Source organism: Pararge aegeria, chromosome 15, assembly GCF_905163445.1.
Source record: "Pararge aegeria chromosome 15, ilParAegt1.1, whole genome shotgun sequence".
Taxonomy (NCBI): domain Eukaryota; kingdom Metazoa; phylum Arthropoda; class Insecta; order Lepidoptera; family Nymphalidae; genus Pararge; species Pararge aegeria.
Genome location: NC_053194.1, coordinates 9,922,610 through 9,941,794, shown reverse-complemented (window position 1 = coordinate 9,941,794; position 19,185 = coordinate 9,922,610). Strand labels below are relative to the sequence as shown.

The following is a 19,185-nucleotide window of genomic DNA, read 5'->3' as shown; positions in this document are numbered from 1 at the left end:
TAAACACCCAGACAATGAAAAACATTCATGTTCATCACACAAACATTTTCCACTTGTGGGAATCGAACCCAAGGCCTTGGACTCTGAAAGCAAGGTCGCTGCCCGTTGCGCCAGTCGGCCGAGAATGCAGCCTGGCGCCAGAAATGAGCACTTTCCCGGGCGAGCTCTGTCATCAAAAAAGCTCTATTGCTACCAACGTTTATATATGACACATGCGCCTCACTAAACCCACGCATCGCCAAAATCGAATGCCTAATGATTTAGGCATCACGCCTATGGGAAAAAACGTTTCACCAACTCTTAGGTGATAACTACTTGGTGGTCAACGAAGATTTTAAACTAACATTTTCGTGGTTAGCCAACATTTTTTTAAATAGTTCAACGGGTACACACCTCGATAATATTATCACCTCGCACCTCTGCAGTCCCGTCGTGACCACGATCCATGCAACTGGGTCGAAATATCAACAAATCCCATAATATCATGGTGGTTACCCGTTGAACTATTTTTAAGAAATATTGGTGAATTTTGATGTTTGTTTAGGAATCTCCTTAGGTTAGGCGCTACTTATTTAGGCTGTGCCTTGTTCATCATAAGTGATAATGGGATTAAATATTATTTCAATTAAGCTTAATTTGCTATACTCCGCGTAAAGCAGGAGAATCAGTATGGTGTAATTTATATATAATTTCATCCTTATACTCCACACCATACAGATGTTCGGCAGTGTACCCTCTACGCACGTTTCGCTCCTAAACCGGAGCATCCTCAGGAGATGTTGACTTTACCATGAATAATTCTTAAGTCCAGCTCAGCCAAGTAAGTTTGTGCAAATGGTACCTATATTTGAAGCCAGGGCAAAGTCAAAAAAAAAAGTCAAAGTCCAAAATATCTTTATTCAAGTAGGCCCATAGGTGGCACTTTTGGTACATAAGAATTACACGGTAGTGAGATGATGGCGATAACCACATTCGTAATAAAGCTACGAGGGTTCCAAACGCGTCCTGGTCTAAGAAGAAGCCCACAAACACAAACTTAGCCGGGTGTTTTTGTTTTTGTTATCACCATCTCACAATGTCATTTGAAATTATTAGAAGGACAACCTGGTTAGGGCAATAATTTATACCCAAGCTTTTTTATCGATTCCGTAGTCCTTTATACTATAATAGGACTTTTCTAAACGGGCTTAAATGTCAAATCTCATGTACGGATATTGCGAGATGCAGAAAAAGCGTTAGTACGTGTTGTGTTGTTATGTGATCCACAAGAACCAAATAAAATACCTACCGTATGTTTCCTTTACTTCAGCGTTCATCGGCGCCGGTGAAAGGACCCCAGTGTTGATCGTGCCCATCATGATTACGACGTAGCACCAAGCACTCATGGCTGACAAGCTTCATCGGTGCTGAAGTTCTCTCCTCAGCACCAAAACACGAAACAATGCTTGAGCAATGCTTGCTTAGTGTACCTGGAAAGATATTCACGGGTTAGTTAAACTTTGATCATTGTCTTAAGACTTAATTTTTATTCCACTACAAGTTAGCCCTTGATTGCAATCTCACATGCTGGTAAGTGATGATGCAGTCTAAGATGGTAACGGGCTAACCTACGAGATAAGACGATACGATACGAACTCGACCCTGTCTGTGTGAAGTCCTCCCTGACTATATTATATTTACGAAGCATAAGGGAAAATTCATGTAGTTTGAGAATACAATTTTAGGTAATTCGGAGGGAAGTTATAATAACGATAATTTGTATGTGTTATACACAAATTATCGATATTATACGCTTATACGTTATTCAGGACGCAAGGGACAGTAGGAAGTATTATAATAACTAAGAAAATAAAATATGCGAATGTGAGTTTGTTCGTATATTACGCTTACGCGCCTTAACTACTCAGCCGATTACCAAAGTTTTGCATACACTTTGTCAGGTGTACTGAAAGTACCATCGAGGATAAAGTATTGTTCCCGATGAATGAAGAAATAACTAACGAAACGGACTCACCGATGTTAATCTTAGTACCCATAACACAAGCTACGCTTACTTTGGGGCTGATGTGTGTATTGTCGTAGTATATTTATTTATTATTATCAACCCACTACCAGAATGAGAAGGGTTGAGGCCGTAGTCTTCCACACTGGACACGTGCGTGCATTGGTAGACTTCACACGCCATTGAGAACATTATGGAGAACTCTCAGGTATGCAGGTTTCCTCGCGATGTTTTCCTTCACCGTTTAAAGTAAGTGATATTAAATTGCTTTAATTAAAAAAACACTATTTGCGTTTTTGAACGCTATTTGTGTTTTTGAACGCTATGACGCTGAAAAGTCAGTGGCTCGTCGGGGCTCGAACACCACGATTTGATTAATTGCCGCGAGCCTGAGCGAAACCGCGAGCGCAAGGTAGTCATAAAAAAATTGTTTTTGATCTTGTACATATTTTTTTTTTATTTGTTGCAGAGAAATACAAAACTCAGCGAATCGTCGTTGCAATTGCTTATTATAAATTAGCAATAGCGCAGTAGTTAAGAAAAATATGACCAAAAACTTCGAATGTTGTTTAACAGGTAGGTATATATGCGGTTCTTTATTAAATCACCCAAACTCCAATCCCTTTTGTAGGAAGTTATATTAGGCCACAAAGGAATCGAGACATACAGGATTTGTAATTGTTTCGACATTTCCTTGTGATCAGTACCACACAATATTGTTAGACATCTCAAAAACAATGAGATTATTCAATTTCAAACATAATGCATAGTAAAAACAATTAGAATATTAAGATTACAGATAAATTATACCGACTAAATTGTAAGTAATTTAAACGAATAAGTAAGATGTTTGTAAGTATTGAAACCTAAAATCGAAATTGCTCTCTGTGATTTCAAAATAATTGAACTGATAAAAATTAAATGTGTAATTTCTTTTTTGATTGACTTATAGCATACACAATAAAAAAAGGATTATGAAAATTACTCGTTTGGTCTGATTGGCGAAGATATCGCATTAAATACGCACGAAAAACAATTCGCAAAAGTAAGCATTTCCTTCTTTCTTTAAACACGTCAAAATAGCACCTTCTTCTGAGATGAATTTTGCCATTGCTTTATAGCATAACAACTAGGTGAATGATGGGATACCTATAATATTCTATTGAAAAAGGTGAATTCCTCTCAGTGAAAATAAGTCGATACTGTTCACTTCCCTTTCCGCTGAATGCTTATAATATATATAAACCGTAGAATAACGGACTATCGTAAAGAATTAAAAGCCTTACGGCGTAAGTGGGTACCTACAAGAAATATTATGAACTAACCTTGAAAAATGTACCTACAATATTCGAGTCAAATCACCATAATCAAGAATAAAGTTAAAGTTTCAAAGTTCCTTAACTTCTTAATTATATATATTAAAAGGAAAAACCCGTAATATCTCAAAGGAGGAAGTATTTTTTTTGTAATGTAGTTTGTATTTTAATTATAAAGGAGGTAAATATCTAGTTTGAATGTGGACGCCGAGGACTCATGTTTTAATGTATTATTAAAACATGAGTCCTCGGCGTGCATCAGTAGTTTAAGTACTCGTATTTAAACTACTGATGGAAGCCGATTGGATGGATGGATGGATTATAATTAATTAATAATTTAATATGAGTATTGTATCGGCCCCCGGTCTAAATATTAATTAACATTATAGAAACAGTTAACCTAAAATCAAACGAATGTTCGACATTTTAGTTATTATAACATCGACCTTCGTTGCGTTAGCTTTTACCAGAAAGGCGATACAAATCCATATCCTTGGACCCGTTATACCCGCACTGCTTTTTAATGTGACTAACTTTAAGACCCCCCATATTAGGTAATAGTATTAGGTAATAGTATTACCTTAAACTCAGAAAAGTTAAGCAGTATTTTGTCACATTTAAACTCAGAAACAGGAATCAGTGTAGGATTCAGGTATAAGCTAAGATAAGGTAATATCAGTGTAATAAAATAAGTGTAATATCAATGCTACACCTGACAACACCTTTGGAATTTTAGAAAAACACGTTGCAACTATTCAAACATTAAGTCACGATTATTATTAAGAAGTTGGAATCCTTGTTGTTTCTCAAACTAACAAGCTTAACTGGAGTAGACACGACAAGCGGATTTCCTAGAAGCACTTCGATGCACTTCGATTCAATGCTTCTTTGTAGGAATTGTGGGTTCGAGGTTAGGATTACCTAAAGTTTTCGTTTCATCGGTTTTATACTTAGGGCCGATTTCACAGTTTCACTTTGGAAACCGAGTTTAAAAAAACCACGTATTGCTTTACGTTTAAATTTTAAATCTACAGCCTTGAACCCAACTTAATTTCGAGATTCGAACTCGGCCCCGAAATTAAAGTCGAGCACTTTACTTTCAGGGCCGAGTTCGAATCCCTCGGACGCACCTCTTACTTTTTTAAGTTATATGCGTTTTAAGTATTAAAAATATCACTTGTTTTAACGGTGAAGGAAAACATCGTGAGGAAACCTTGAGAGTTGAGCATGACTGAGAGTTTTCAATAATGTTTTCAAAGTTGTGTGGAGGCCATCAATCCGCTCTGGTCCAGCGTGGTAAACTACGGCCTTGGTCCCTTCTCATTGTGGGAGGAGACCCGTGCCCTGTAGTGGGCCGGTAATGGGTTGATATGATAATCGTGATGAATCGCGTTTAGTTTCAACGGTGAAATCGGATCTTTGACTTAAGTATTTCGTTATACTACTGGTACTGCCCAAGACGAGCCCTATTAAAGAAGCTGAACTACTGCTAACTACTGTTTAAGAACAACCTTTGGGGTATTTTGTGTCTTTAACTATGAAGTCTGTAAAGACCCAAATTCCAAAGCTATCATAAGAGATAAACTTTTTTACGAATACCCGTAAAGGAGCCTTCGAAATATTACTGTCTGTTACTTCTGATTAAGTTTTCACAGAAACAGTGTAATGATTGTTAGCAATTTCCATCATGTAAAAGTAGCATTTTGCAAGAAGGTTTTTTGAATAATTGTGGTCTAATAATTTTCAGGAGTGACAAAGTATATCTTAACTGTGCAGAAATAATGCAATGCAGATATAATAAATGTCGTTATATTACGTATTGAACGTGTTTGATTATAATCTTTATATAATGGAATAAACAATGGATGAAATAACAATGGAAATGTACTTTATACTACTCTTAACAGACAACGTTCAGTTTTCGCATAGAAATCGATAAGGGTATAATAAAACGGTCATAAGCCTTACATCTTTTTTGCTGCCACCACCTGGTAAGACTGCAGTCAGTTACAAACCAGTAGTTAAATAAAAACCAATTATTTGACTATGCTAAAAATAAAGCACTTCCAGAATAATCGAAATCTTCACAGATGTTTATTCCGGATGAATTAATATGTTTATACTCAATCAATTTTCATCAACTACTAGTTAGAATAAAGTTGTAGACTGCACGATTCCTCGATAACCATAATTTACGATATTGGAAAAACTTTCTAGATATATCTCAAGACTAACGGGTAGTATTGCAGGAAGTAGTAACTTCTAAATGAAGTTAGGATAGTTTTCGAGCATTTAGTAAAGTTGTGTTTTACCCCTTTGAACTTCTGAAAACTTCTTCTAAGATGAGACATGCGAGAGTTCTTAAGCTCCCGTTGAAAACTTGAAAGATCTGCTTGCTTTATTATATTAAACAATTATTCATTATAAAGTCAAGATCTCCTGACGATGCTCCGGTTTCGGAGCGAAACGAATGTGAAGAAAATATGTTTGGTGTGTAGTATAACGAATGAGCAAATTATAAATTACTCTACTACTACTCTACTCTTACTCTATTATTTATTCTCCTACTGTTCGCGGAGTATAGCAAATTAAGCTTAATTTTCATAATATATCATGGGATTCCGCAAAGTAACGCATGCTTCTATCCAATGTATTTGTAGAGATTTATTTATTAATATACAACTGCAGTAGGTATACAGCTTTTTTTAAAGAAACAAATTAATCTTCTCTCATTGGATTCCGATTTAACCTATTTAATATAAGCTAAACTAACGTGTCAAAATTGAGTTAAGTCCTACTTCTACATATAAAGAGAATACCTGAACGTGACTCTCTCGTGTGCTGGCTAGAACCAATCCCCGAGTCAACACGGCAACACACAATCATTCACCTCTATGGACTGTGATATCTACACCACAAAGCTGGCGGGAAGCTTAGAATAACAATTAGCTAAGGATATCTATCTCATGCTTACTCTGTATAGAACAATACTACCTACAGATTTGGGATTGTGAGAAATGACGTTTAAATGGAAAGGTATAAATGTTATTTTAACTTTCAAGTTTACACAAAAATATAGTAAGTTTTAATTTGCAATTTTTTTTAATTCAGAATTTGGAATTAGCTTTCAAAACCATTTAAATTCCGGTCCAAGAAACAGAATATCGAAGCACTTCAATCTTTTTACACACATCATCATCATATAAAACTATTATAAGCCCACTACAAGTCTTCTCACAATGAGAAAGGTTTAGGACGTATTCCACTACGCTGGCACAGAGCGGAATGGTGGACCGCACATGCCTTTGAGAACATTATGGGGAGCTCTTCTGCAAGCAAGTCTCCTCTGGATGTTTTCCTTCACCGTTGAAGTAAGTGATGTTGGGATTTGCTGGGAATAGAACTCAGCTACCCGAACGTGAAGCCAAAGTCTTAAAACCACTATCACCGCTTCTTCTTCTTGCACACAACGCACATAATCAATCATTCTTCTTCTCACACTCTCTTTTACAAGCAGTCACCTCATTACTACTCCTTTTCAAAGTGTATCCTTACTCAGTCTATCCTTCTCTTTTTGGTTATTAATCTCATCAGTAATCCCACTGCACTAGGGAGGTCAACAAAGCTGGCTCTATATTTTGGGCAATAGATTAAGCAATTCCCGTCAGTTTTGCCAACGCACCTGGGAGGAAAGCGATGGAAACTCGGAATTATGATAATGGGCTCATAACGGGGACGCATGAAAAGCCATCGTAAATATTCGACCAATATTTAAGATTCAGTGCGGCGCGCTTTTATAAATTTGTAGAGAAAATGTAATTTCTTTTTTATTTATGTTACTTTTGGTGAAGATTCATTTGGCATTAAATCAGTTAACTGCGCGATCATTTACCAAAACATTTTTTTTCCCAGTTTCTGAACACATTGTCTTTTTTTAATATTTCATTGTTTTGGGTTCGTCGCGTGTGTTCTTATAAGAGCTTTAAAAAACCCCCTAATTTGTCAAGTTGTTTTATTTTTTTAAATGTCAATATAGCAATAAACTTATAAATATAACTTTATATACTAACTTAACCTTAAAATTAACTGAAATGAACTACTGAAGTCGTGCCCGCGTGAACTGCTGGTTGCATTTTCACTCTAAACAGCCAGGCTGATTCGAGCCAAAGATAAGCCAGCCCTTGTTTTTAATTAATATATATAAAAATAAGACTACTACTACTATTTTATGTAAACCAATCAATTTATACAAAATATTTGTGGATAAAGCCTTTATATATATATATATATATATATATATTTGTTTTAAATCATTTACTGTGATGACCAGTCAGATAACAATATAATTCTTTTCCATTCATTAAATGATGGCAAATAAGGTTAAACTATCAAAATAATAATTAAAGATAGGAAATATCCTCTTTATCACACTTAAGTTTTCAGATTCGGACCTAACACTGTCCAAATCTCAAAACACATCGTATTTTCACGAAAACGTTTTGTTATTAAAGTTAAAGTTTGTTATGTGTCCGCAGTACCATAAATTATATTTTTATTTCATTCACGAAACAGGTGCTATGTTCTAGAAAAGAATCAAAAGAATTGTAGCCACTCTGCTTAGATTGAGAGAGAGCAAAATCTGTTAAAACTTGATGGATTTTCATACCGTTTCCGCCAATGAAATGAGTAAGTCGTGAGAGGTAGATAATTCATTGAGTACGATATATGAGAAAGATGTTGGAAAAATTTATGACAACTAGAAGCCTTATTGGCGTTCGATGCAAAAAGTTGATTATACATAAAATTAATTCATATTTACCAAAGAAACAGTATCCACAGACACAATACCCACTTTTAGTTTAAATTAGTCAAAAGGCAATAATAGTAACGGTGATAGACTATTGGGTAAGGTTGCGGTTGAGGCCGCTAGGCTAAGAGGCTAAGTGCCAGGGATCGAACTCAGTTCGATTCCTGGCACTTAGCTCTAAATTTTCGGAGTAATGTGCGTTTTATCTTCGTCTTTTTAAAGGAAGGTTCAGAGTTACTCAGCGGGCGATGGAGAGAGCCATGCTTGGAGCATCTCACCAGTGGCGTTCCTAGGGTTTTGAAGATGGGCAAGCCCTAAAAAAATATATTAAAGTGTGTCCGACGTACGACTTTCAGACACATTAACGGAGTTCTCTGTTGCTAACATCGGGAGTTACATCGATAATAACCGAAACAAATGACGTCAAATTAATTTAAAATCGACGCGAGACTTAATTACTTCAGCTACGGAATGAATAATATCATTTTGAATTTTATTAGATAAATAACTCTGCTCGGATTTGCCGCTTAGTTGATTTTGCATATGTTTTTCTAAAATAAGATCCTATTTTGAAAGTAACAATACAAGTTCTACGAAATTTCCTTTATTTAATGAACTATTGGACTCGTCATGACCTCTAAAAGGTAGTTCTTGCTATGCCAAACAATTTCAAATAATCTTTGAAAATCACTACGATTATGGTCAACACGCGAATTATGATTGGAAATTTCAATTGATAATTGGTGGGATAAAGAAGTATCTATGCGTTGTTTGCCGAAAATAAAAAAATAAATAACAGCACTCAAATGTTTGTGTAAATCTAATGTCTTTTTATAGCACCTGAAAAGTAATTTAAATCTTTGTAACCAGCCGCGTTCTAATCGTTGTTTTCATTAGAAAAAAATATGCAATACCGGCAATATAATTTATTAGAATGGGAGCATCAAACAACCCAACGAGTATTGTTTAACGATCTATTAAATTGCCTCTAACGATTTTTACTAGTTTTAAAAAGTTTCGGTGATGTTATTAGCTTTTTCCAAAAAAGTTTAATAATTTACCTTTTGTTCACCAATTAACGTTTGGACACACCTGAGCAAACAATTTGAACTCATGGTTAATAAAATTTACTTTTATTAATAATGGAAAAAAAAATCAATGAAATGCACTTTTTCGTACTCATGCAAACACTAATAAACTTCAAACTATGAATCACAACACTCTATCGGAGAAGTGTGAAGTTGTCCAAATTTGACATCCTGACGAACTTCAACCCGTAATGTTGCTTTTTATGTCCATATAAATTATTAAATAACTTAGATTGTCTTAAATAACTTGAGTGTGACAAAGCGAAAGGTCTTCGCGCGCGGTCGTGCGCGACCTTGATATTTTGTCATTCCATCGCCGCCACTCGGAAGTTTGCTGCGTTCGGAAATTTCTGTACCGCTGCGTTCGGAAATTGCGCATTGTAATTGCACTATTGAGTCAAAGTTCATACTTTTTTATTTCCTCATTGCTATCAAGTATGAATTATTATAGGAGATTTATTGTAACGCAAGCCGGGCTTTTTGGCTTGTATGGTAGTACCGCCACTGCATCTCACGTGATCAAATCAGAAATGAGGAAAACAACCAGAGTTATGGACATATCTTAACGATTCGCGAAACTGAAGTGGCAATGGACGGGACACATAGCTCGGAGAATGGATAGATGTTGGGGTCCCAAAGTGCTGGAATGGCAGCTCCGCACTGGTGGTCGCAGCGTGTGTCGACCCCCAACTATTTGGACAGACGACATCAAGCTCCTCGCACGGAGCTGCTAAACGCAAACCGTGGAAATTGAACTCCCTACAAATCACCTATGTCCAGCAGTGGACATCAATCGGTTGATATGATGATGAATATTTGCGTTTTTATTTTTTTTTAATTTAATTATCATGCTTGAGCTGTGAAAATAAACATCGTGACAAAACCTGCATGCCTGAGCATTCTCCATATTGTTCTCAAGAGCGTGTTAAGTCTACCAATCCGCACTTGACCAGCGTCGTAGACTAAGGCCTAAAACCCTGCACATTCTGAGAGAAGACGAGTGCCCTATAGTGGATATGCCAGTTATAGGTTAAAGATGATCACGATGAGTTAATCAAAACACGTCTCCATTGAAAATCATAATATTAATCCTTACTCATCAAAATAGTTTAATAATTATTTTGGTTGTATACACATTCTCTTTAAATAAATTACCTTCATATTATTCGAATAGTTTAGAAGTTAGTTTAGGGTATAAAAATGCATAAAGAAAAAATATGTGTGGGCGATCAGGCCTACACAGTCTAGTCTTTTTACCTACACATATTTTTCGTAAAGTACTAGGTACTTCACGAAAAGTTGAAGAGGACTTTTAAAAAAATGTAAAATGTACAATTCCCTCAACCAATTTGGAATCGAAATGCGAAGTGTGTATGTTTGTTCGTTAGTTAACTATGTTTGATTTCCTTTTTTTTTAATTTGGCTTAGATACATCTTTGAGATGTCTCTCAATAAGTTCAAACTTTATATAAAACGTAAGCTTACAGAAAAATCCTATTATGATAAGGATTACTTAAACGATAAAAAATTCTTGGGTGTGAATTGTTCTAACTTCATAGCTTAATATAAATTTACTGTGAGATGGTGATAACAAAAAAAATACCCGGCTAAGTTTGTTGTGGGCCAGAACGCGTTTGGAAAAGCAACATATATGTATGAACGCTTCATAAGCGCCTGTGATAGGCAAACATGAATAAAGAAATTTTGAATTTGAATTTGTTATATCTATCTAGCATCCTAGAGATAGAACAGGATTTTTATCCTGGGAAAACAAACAGTTAACGCGGGTATTTGTTAAACGGAAACAGATATACGATGTCGGAAGTCGCGGGCTCCAGCTAGCAACTAGGTACTGCTAAATAAATAATTCTTTCCGTGGCATTTGAACTTTAAAATGTGATTAATTGGACTATCTTCACTCATCTCTTTATTTTCCTTGTCCATAATTGCCATTGTTCTTTTCTCGCATTCGGATCGGACTAATGAACACGTGCACAGTAGTTAGTAACACACAACTAAAAGGAATTAAATTCAATGGAATTGTTTTAAACAGCTAAGTTAATATTGAAGTTATTTTAATCTGAAACTGCTCTATAAGCGTGCCCTGATTTTCTAATTCTTAGCTTTAAAAAATCTACTTGAAACATTTCATATGTTTTTAGATTTACTTTAAATAATTTCTCATGGCATTACATTTAATACGGAATAAACAAATATGGCATGCAGACAGTAACTAATAATCGTTCAAATTTCGTATTTATCTAATGATATTTAATATGATTTATGTATTATGAAGAATTATATATAACTATTTGTTAATAAATAAGACTGCAAAATCTAGAGCGATCCGCCATGACAGGTGAAACGCTGAATGACGTCAGGTAAACATAATTAATTTGATATATTTAGTTAGTGTCTGATTGAATAAACTCAAATAATATTCGATTTAAGTATGTTAACATTAGGAGTAAGTTTATTAAATATTGCCAAAAAACCTAACCGTAGAACAAGGTCGTAACGACGTAGAAGTTAGGTTCGATTCAGTTTACTAATGTTATAGCCCTAGTACCAATGTCTACAGTCATTTCATGATACCTTAAACTAAGCTTGGTTATATTGCTAGCTACTCGTATATAACTAACAGCCCGCAGCAAATTTTTTATTTATCTACACTGTATTCTTTTATTCACGACGAGTAAAATATGTAACTTCTGTAAAAACTTTAAAACTCGTCTTAGACCTATCATGTTGCCTATATTTTTAGTAAATTCTAAATCTAGAGCAGAGATGGGATAATCTTGTTGAATTAAAATAATTTACTGTAAAATTAATGAAACAAAACCACGCTCGCTTCGCTTGCGTTGCAGTTACTTATTGCTAACGTATTTTAGAAGCATAATTAATAAAACGTTTTGCTTTCACAAGGACTCAGTACTGAACTCAGTTTACTCTAGGGGCTAGTATAATAAAACCGGACTGGTTATTTCATTGGCCAGACCAGTTTTATATACGGAGTAATTATTGCCGTTTTAACTCTTTACTACTAAGCATTAAAAGAAACCATTTCATCAGCTTCTGAACTATTTCTATGTAGTGCTAAAAATATTAAAGTACCATTTAGGGCTGTCATCTAGTTATGTCATCTAGTTTATTTGTTTATTTAATTAATATCTTTCTTTTAACCATATTTCCTACTATACGCTGGCAACTTAATTTTAGGAGTTGGTACCTTTTTATATTCTTGGTATCAAATAATTTCAGTAAAGAATTTATTTGATACCAAGAATATTATAAGCATAGAATACGCAAAGACACCTTTATACGCAAAGATATTCTTTACCGTAACACACATTCTTTACGTACACAAAAAACTCAAAGCGCATATTAACTAGAACGTAAGAAACGTAATTTCTAACAATTTACTCAAATACTAGGCATAATTTTACAGAGAATTGTTATTCAAAACAAGAAAACTACATCGCTTTTTTGCACGCAACGATAAATTAAATTTCGTTAGATTTTCTTTTGATCGATATCAATGTGCGATAAGAAGTTGCTCAATTGGGTGCTTTAGGGTCAAGGTTTCATTAATTTTAATTAATATAATGCTAGTCGCAAAGCAGGTGAAATGCCAAATGTGGTCACGTTTTACTATGGCTACAGAATAAAGATTAAGCCTCTTGATAATGCTTAAACAATAATAATTTACACGTCGGTTCTAGGAGAGACATCATATCATTGTCATTATTATATCAACCGATTGAGGTCCACTGCTGGACATAGGTCTTTAAAGGGAGTTCCAAAATCTTCGGGAGGTCTTGGGCCGCTTGTTGCCGGCGGCCTGAGACCGTCGCCCAGCCACTTGCTTGGCTTTCATTTCTGATTTTTCATATCTGGTGTGTGTTGTTTTTCATGCTGTCTCATTTCTGATTAGATTTTTCACGTAGAGATATTCCGAGTTAAACTCTCTCCATCGCCGGCTGAGTAACTTTGAGCTTTTCATCAGGCCAATGAGGGATTTTAAACGAAAAAACTGTTACGAAGTTTCACAAACGTTTCCCATCCGAGCTGGATTCGGCGGCATACTTCTTTCTCGAAATTTTACTTATATATGTGTTATGTTAGTTTAATAATTTTAGTGATATAAGTTTAAAAATGAAACTCAGGGTGGTTACCCAGTACCTATTTTCCTAATAACCTTGTAGAAAGTATACTCATTGAGCTTAGTATAATCCGTACCATTAAAATAATTGATTCATAAAAGGAGGCTGGTTTAGTACTGCCTTTTTCGCACAATATACGGTCAAGTAAATGAGATAGCATTTTATAAATCTATTATTTAATGGCTTCGGTTACAACAAAGCCAACTTATTTATTATCCTCAATCAATTTCATTAAATGATGCTGTATTATTACCGACTCCTAATAAATAATTTAATTAATTTGATTTTGTTATATTCAATAAGAGTGAAAGTATATCCTTTCAAATCACCGTTTCAAATAAAGAATTTCCTAAACCATGTAACTAACATAATAAACAACTTCACCCTTTTTCAAGTAGGTTAAAAATGTATGTGGACTGTTAGAGGTGTCAAAACTTTAGTCATTACATTTATTGATTGCACAATTTAGTATAGTTTTAATGCCACAAGCAAATATAATGAATTTATTTATTATTCTAACGTACAAAGAGTATCCGGAGTCATATCTCTAAGTTACGTAACGAGCTCTTGATTAAGAGCCCCTGACGGGTTCGAAACTAGTCGAGCTATTCCTATAAATTTCATACGTGAGCATTGCAAGCGTTATATTCGCCAAATATTCGTAATATGAACACTTCTAAATTTAATGCCTTCTTCAGAAAAGTGCAATAAAGCAAGTGTTTCGTCTCTACAGTATAAGCCACCTGGTATGGTGACCAACGGCCAAGCAAAGGTTAACTTTTATGACACTATATTTTTTTTTATTTGTAGTTAAAGTCAGGGGTAAGAATGTCAAAAATGATCTAACCGATGATGATGATCTGACCCAATATACAGCTGAAAACGTTTATTTTTTTGTTAGTAGTAGGTATATGTTTCAACACGGTTATCTCAAAAGCTTTTATAAGTTTAAACTGCTAGTTTTGTGTCACACTTTGTTTTGTTATTTATATTAAAATGAAACGATTTCTTTTCAGAATAAATAAACTTTAAAACTAACTAGTTTGTAATTACTTATTTACTATTGCGTTCTATGATTTAAAGTGTAATATAACATCAAGCTACGTGTTCCTAAAGTCTTCATAGGTGTGATAACATTTTCTGATAGATTGGTATTTTTTTTAAATAGAGATAGATAGCAGGCAACCGACATGGTTGTCGATGGGATGGGTTGGGATGGTCATTGAATGATAAGTACTTTCGGCCGCCACATATGCACATGCGGTTTTAAATTATTTGTTGAATTGAAAAACTACAAATCTTGTTTGTAGACAAGAACTACAAAACTGTTCATTGTACAATTTACAAATTTAAATAATTATTATTTCTGTACTTATTAATACCTGCATTAAAATTACACTATCTACAATTATTTTTATTTATGAACTGTATTAACTTAATTTCACACTTTCATATCACAAATAGCTTGGATTATTAACTCCATAACAACACCACGTAGATGGAACGATGACAGGTTCATTCAGGCATGTTGTACGGGATAGGGGATACGTATGCTGTGATTATGTAGTAATAAATCTTGGATCCTTATAGTTTCCCCAGTGTTGATATCTCATATGTGATAACTTGTTATTATGTTAGTGATTACACTAACAAGGCCAAAAGCATTTAGGTCGCAGTGATATTTTATTTGGAGTGACGTATTACTTAAAGTTAATATTTGACTTTATTAAGCTATGGTTTTGTTAATATATCGCGAGGCGAAGTAAGTGAAATGTCAATATGGAAATACCTGCCAAAACTGTATTTTATTACTATTTGATAGTTTAGAAAACTATTAGTGTTCTACAAACTGCAAAATGTTCTGTGTTATTGTTAATAGCAGTGAGTTACAAATATAGTAACAACATATTAAATCAATGGTTAACAGCATTCATATAATATGTTACTATCGTGTTAAAAGAGAAACGGTGAGTTCGCTCAGATTTCCATTTAAATAAAACTTCACCTGATAACCTCGCATTACAAGTGCCTGACACTTAGTAGACAATTTTATAATAAAAATTGTGAAAATGTATTTATGTATCTATTTCCTAACATCTATTCGTGATAACTTATGTTAAGTCACGTTTCAACTCCATTATAAAACTATTCCATAGCACGCGATTTTTATTTAACCAATAACTTATCAACGAAGCACTATTAACTTTTTATTAGAGTTTTTATTGCTTAGGATGCTTATCATAGCCTGACCTAGTTCAGTTAACCTTTTATGTTAAACTAGTTTCAGCAACTTTTTCTACCGTGCGTAGGTTACTTTTAATAGAAAGTACGACGCCAATGGTTTTTCATTACCTAGGACCTACTGATATAATGGGGCTCGTTTTGTCGACTTATGAGGGAATGTGTGTATAGTCTATTCAAAACTCTAGGAATACAGTCTATATTACGTTTTTGATAAGCGAGATTAAAGAAAAGAAACTCACTAGACATTTCGTTGAAACGCGTTGGAACGACGGTAAGTAATGTTTTCAGAAAATCTAAAATATATCTTGATAAGTAATCGTAGTGAGATAACATTACCATAATTTAATCGATAGACTTCCACTGATGGACATGTTTTTTTTTCTGTCAGAACTTCCACCTGGTCCTGGCAATTTCAGCACGGGCACCATACCAGCACTCTGGAACCCTAACATCCATCGGTCCACCGTTTTACATGCCCTACCTATTGTCACTTTAACTTCGCAACTCGTTAAGCTATATCGTTAACTTTGATCATTCGACAGATGTCCTAATTTCGTATCGTAATAATGATTATTAAATATATTAAATTCAAATTCAAAAAGCTTTTATTCATGTAGGCAAGCACTTAGGAAGCGTTCATACATATACTCGTATTGTTAGCATTATTGAGAGGTATTGGTGATTACTACATTCATTAACTTAAAACTAAACCTTGGGAGTTCAAAACGCGCCCTTATATAAGAAGAGCCCACAACAAACGTAGCTGGGGTTTTTGAATGTATGCATCTCGCAGTCAAATTCAAATTTAGTTATGATATTTAATAAAAATTAAGCTTTAATTGCTATACTCCGCCAAAGTAGGATATTTATACTCAACACCAATCAAGATACGTTTGGTGTGGAATATCAATTTTGAAGTAATTATAAATCACACCATACAGATTCTTCTTTTCTCGGAATATAGTAAATTTAGCTTAATTTTTATAATAGGTATATCATAGAATTCCGCAAAATAACGCCTGCTTCTATCCAATATTTATAACTATCAAGTTATCCATATTAAACTAATCTGTATTATTATCAATTCTTATCGTTTTAATTTAAAACAACCAACTCGCAAAGGGAAATTAAAACCTTAGTGTAACCTTTGTCATTATCACAAACGTAGCAATATTTACTTTTGGTTCGTATAAGGTGTATTATACGAGTACGCTAACAGGAGAAATCTGAGTCTTGTTAAAGGAAAGATAATTACTGTAGTGTATTGTCGCAATTGTGTTTGCAAGGAAAATAAATAAAAGGTTTCTGTTGTATTCGAAGTGTATAACTGCAAGTAAAGTAACTATATTTTTTTATTTTTTTTTAGACTAACGAATGCTATACGTTGTTATCATCCGCTAGTCATTCCGCTAGAAATTTTAATCAATAATATTACATTTTCATATATAACCCTAAAATTGTAGTATAAAGGCGTATTACTAATTTTGTCGAATTTTCATGTCTCTTCGATGTTCGTACTCCTACCAAACCAGACCAGAGCATAATGTAGAGATCAGTAGGTAATTCCTCAATTGAATAAATTAACTAGAAACCAAAACTTCCCACTCTAAAAAAATCACATAGGAAGCCGTGGTTGTGAGAAAAAAGTGAACTGAGTAATAACTGAGCTTTTGGTATAACTTTCCTATGAGCAGTGGCGTGCACTTCATACATGCACAAAAGCACTGCATACCCTAAAATTGACTAGATCAGGACCTATATCTCGTAGATCAGGAGGATTTTTGCCGTTTTATGCAATTTTCCTGCTGTATGCATACCATGGTAAGAAACCCAGTACACGCCACTGCCTATAAGATATTTTTAATACCGACTTTGCGGAAATTGCAGACAACCCTCTGGCTATTAGGATACCTTGAGGATATTGACATGCGTACAGGAACTAACTGTGGCAGACTCTTTAAGTAACATAAAAAAGTATAATAAAAAAGGATATTCCGAAATTGGGAAAGAATAAATATTCCATTTTTATTTATCCTTTGAAAGGTTTCCAACGTTCTTATAAATCATATTATTGTCCCAAAAAGAATTATCAAACTTTTGGGTATCAGGTAACATTTCAAGGCTCTGTGGTTTAGAAACAGATTTAATGGGATATAATATTATTTGGGTACATAGGTGCCTACATATGAGAATGAATAATACACTAAATTTATATAAAGATATTATGACCACCTAAGGATGATGAAATATAAATAACAAATATAATTATTATTTTGTTTACTATGGCCATCGATTACAATAATTATACCTAATATTCACACATACATTTACATTATGTAGACAAAATGTGCACATTGACTTTACGTTATGTGTCAGTAATTTTAATCGATTTTGTTGGTAAAAATTACCAGGACTAATTGCTCAACGTCATTTCTAGCACACGAATATAAACAATGCAATTTTGTAACCTCACTGTCAATTCAATTCAAATTCAAATTCATTTATTTCAAGTAGGCCTACTTTATAAGCACTTTTGAAACGTCAAGTATGTATGTTTGTGTGACTCTACCACCGGTTCGGAAAGCAGATTCTACCGAGAATAGCCGGCAAGAAACTCAGTAGTTGCTCTTTTCCAACATCAATATTTACAATCATTTTGCTATCTTGCGGGAGATGAGAGCGAGGCTGGCTGCTTCCATTCTACCTTGTCATTGAGGAATTCATCAAATGTATAGTAACCTCGCTGTACTAGATGCGTTTTTACACATTTTTTGGGTTGGGAATTACTTGAACCTAACCGAAAATCAATCCTAGTATCCCATGAACGGTTGTCAAATACTTTAACAACTTCGCCAACGAGGCAATTTACAAACTAATAAACGACGTTATGACGGCCGATTGGCGTAGTGGGCAGCGACCCTGTTTGCTAAGTCTAATGGCGTAAATTCGATTCCCACAATGTTGAAAATTTTTGTGTGATGAACAGGAATGTTTATCAGTGTAAACACCTAGTTTATCGGCATATTATAAGAATTTATGTATATTATTCATAAAACTTATTCATCACCAATAACACAAGCTACTCTTACTTTGGGGCTAGGTGTCGATGTGTGTATTGTCGTAGTATATATTTATGTATTAATATATCCCTGGCATAACGGAAAACAATGTTTATTCTATATTTTATAAAAGCAGCTTCCAGCAATCTTCTTTAAAGCTACGATAATTTTTGACTAATTTATTCATGGAAGTTTTACATGAACTGAAGCTTCATAAAGCTTTCTTAATTGTTCGTGCTTATAGTCTAACGAGCTTTTAAAAAAAAGGTTTTTATAGGTTTTATTTTTACTATACAATATTGTTTTACGGCCTCCCTGGCGCAGCGTTTAGCGCTGTAGTTTTAAGCGGGAGGACCCGGGTTTGATCCGCGCCAGGGGTAATTTTGGGAATTTACAATTTCAGAATTTTATCTTTTACCACCCTACCGACAAAGCCGTGCCGCAAAGCGATTAAGCGTTCCGGTGCGATGTAGCGTAGAAACTGACTAGGGGTATCGGTTTAATAA

The 19,185-nt window shown here is 34.4% G+C and overlaps 1 protein-coding gene across 1 annotated transcript in view; it reads right to left on the bottom strand.

The window, feature by feature from the left end:
• LOC120629898 (alkaline phosphatase-like) overlaps nucleotides 1–19,185 on the bottom strand; it is a 121,568-nt gene that overhangs the window by 36,199 nt on the left and 66,184 nt on the right. Inside the window, exon 2 of the mRNA XM_039898975.1 lies at nucleotides 1,289–1,469. Coding sequence (XP_039754909.1) covers nucleotides 1,289–1,385 — 97 coding nt within the window. The 5' untranslated portion in view covers nucleotides 1,386–1,469. The remainder of the gene's footprint in view (nucleotides 1–1,288; nucleotides 1,470–19,185) is intronic.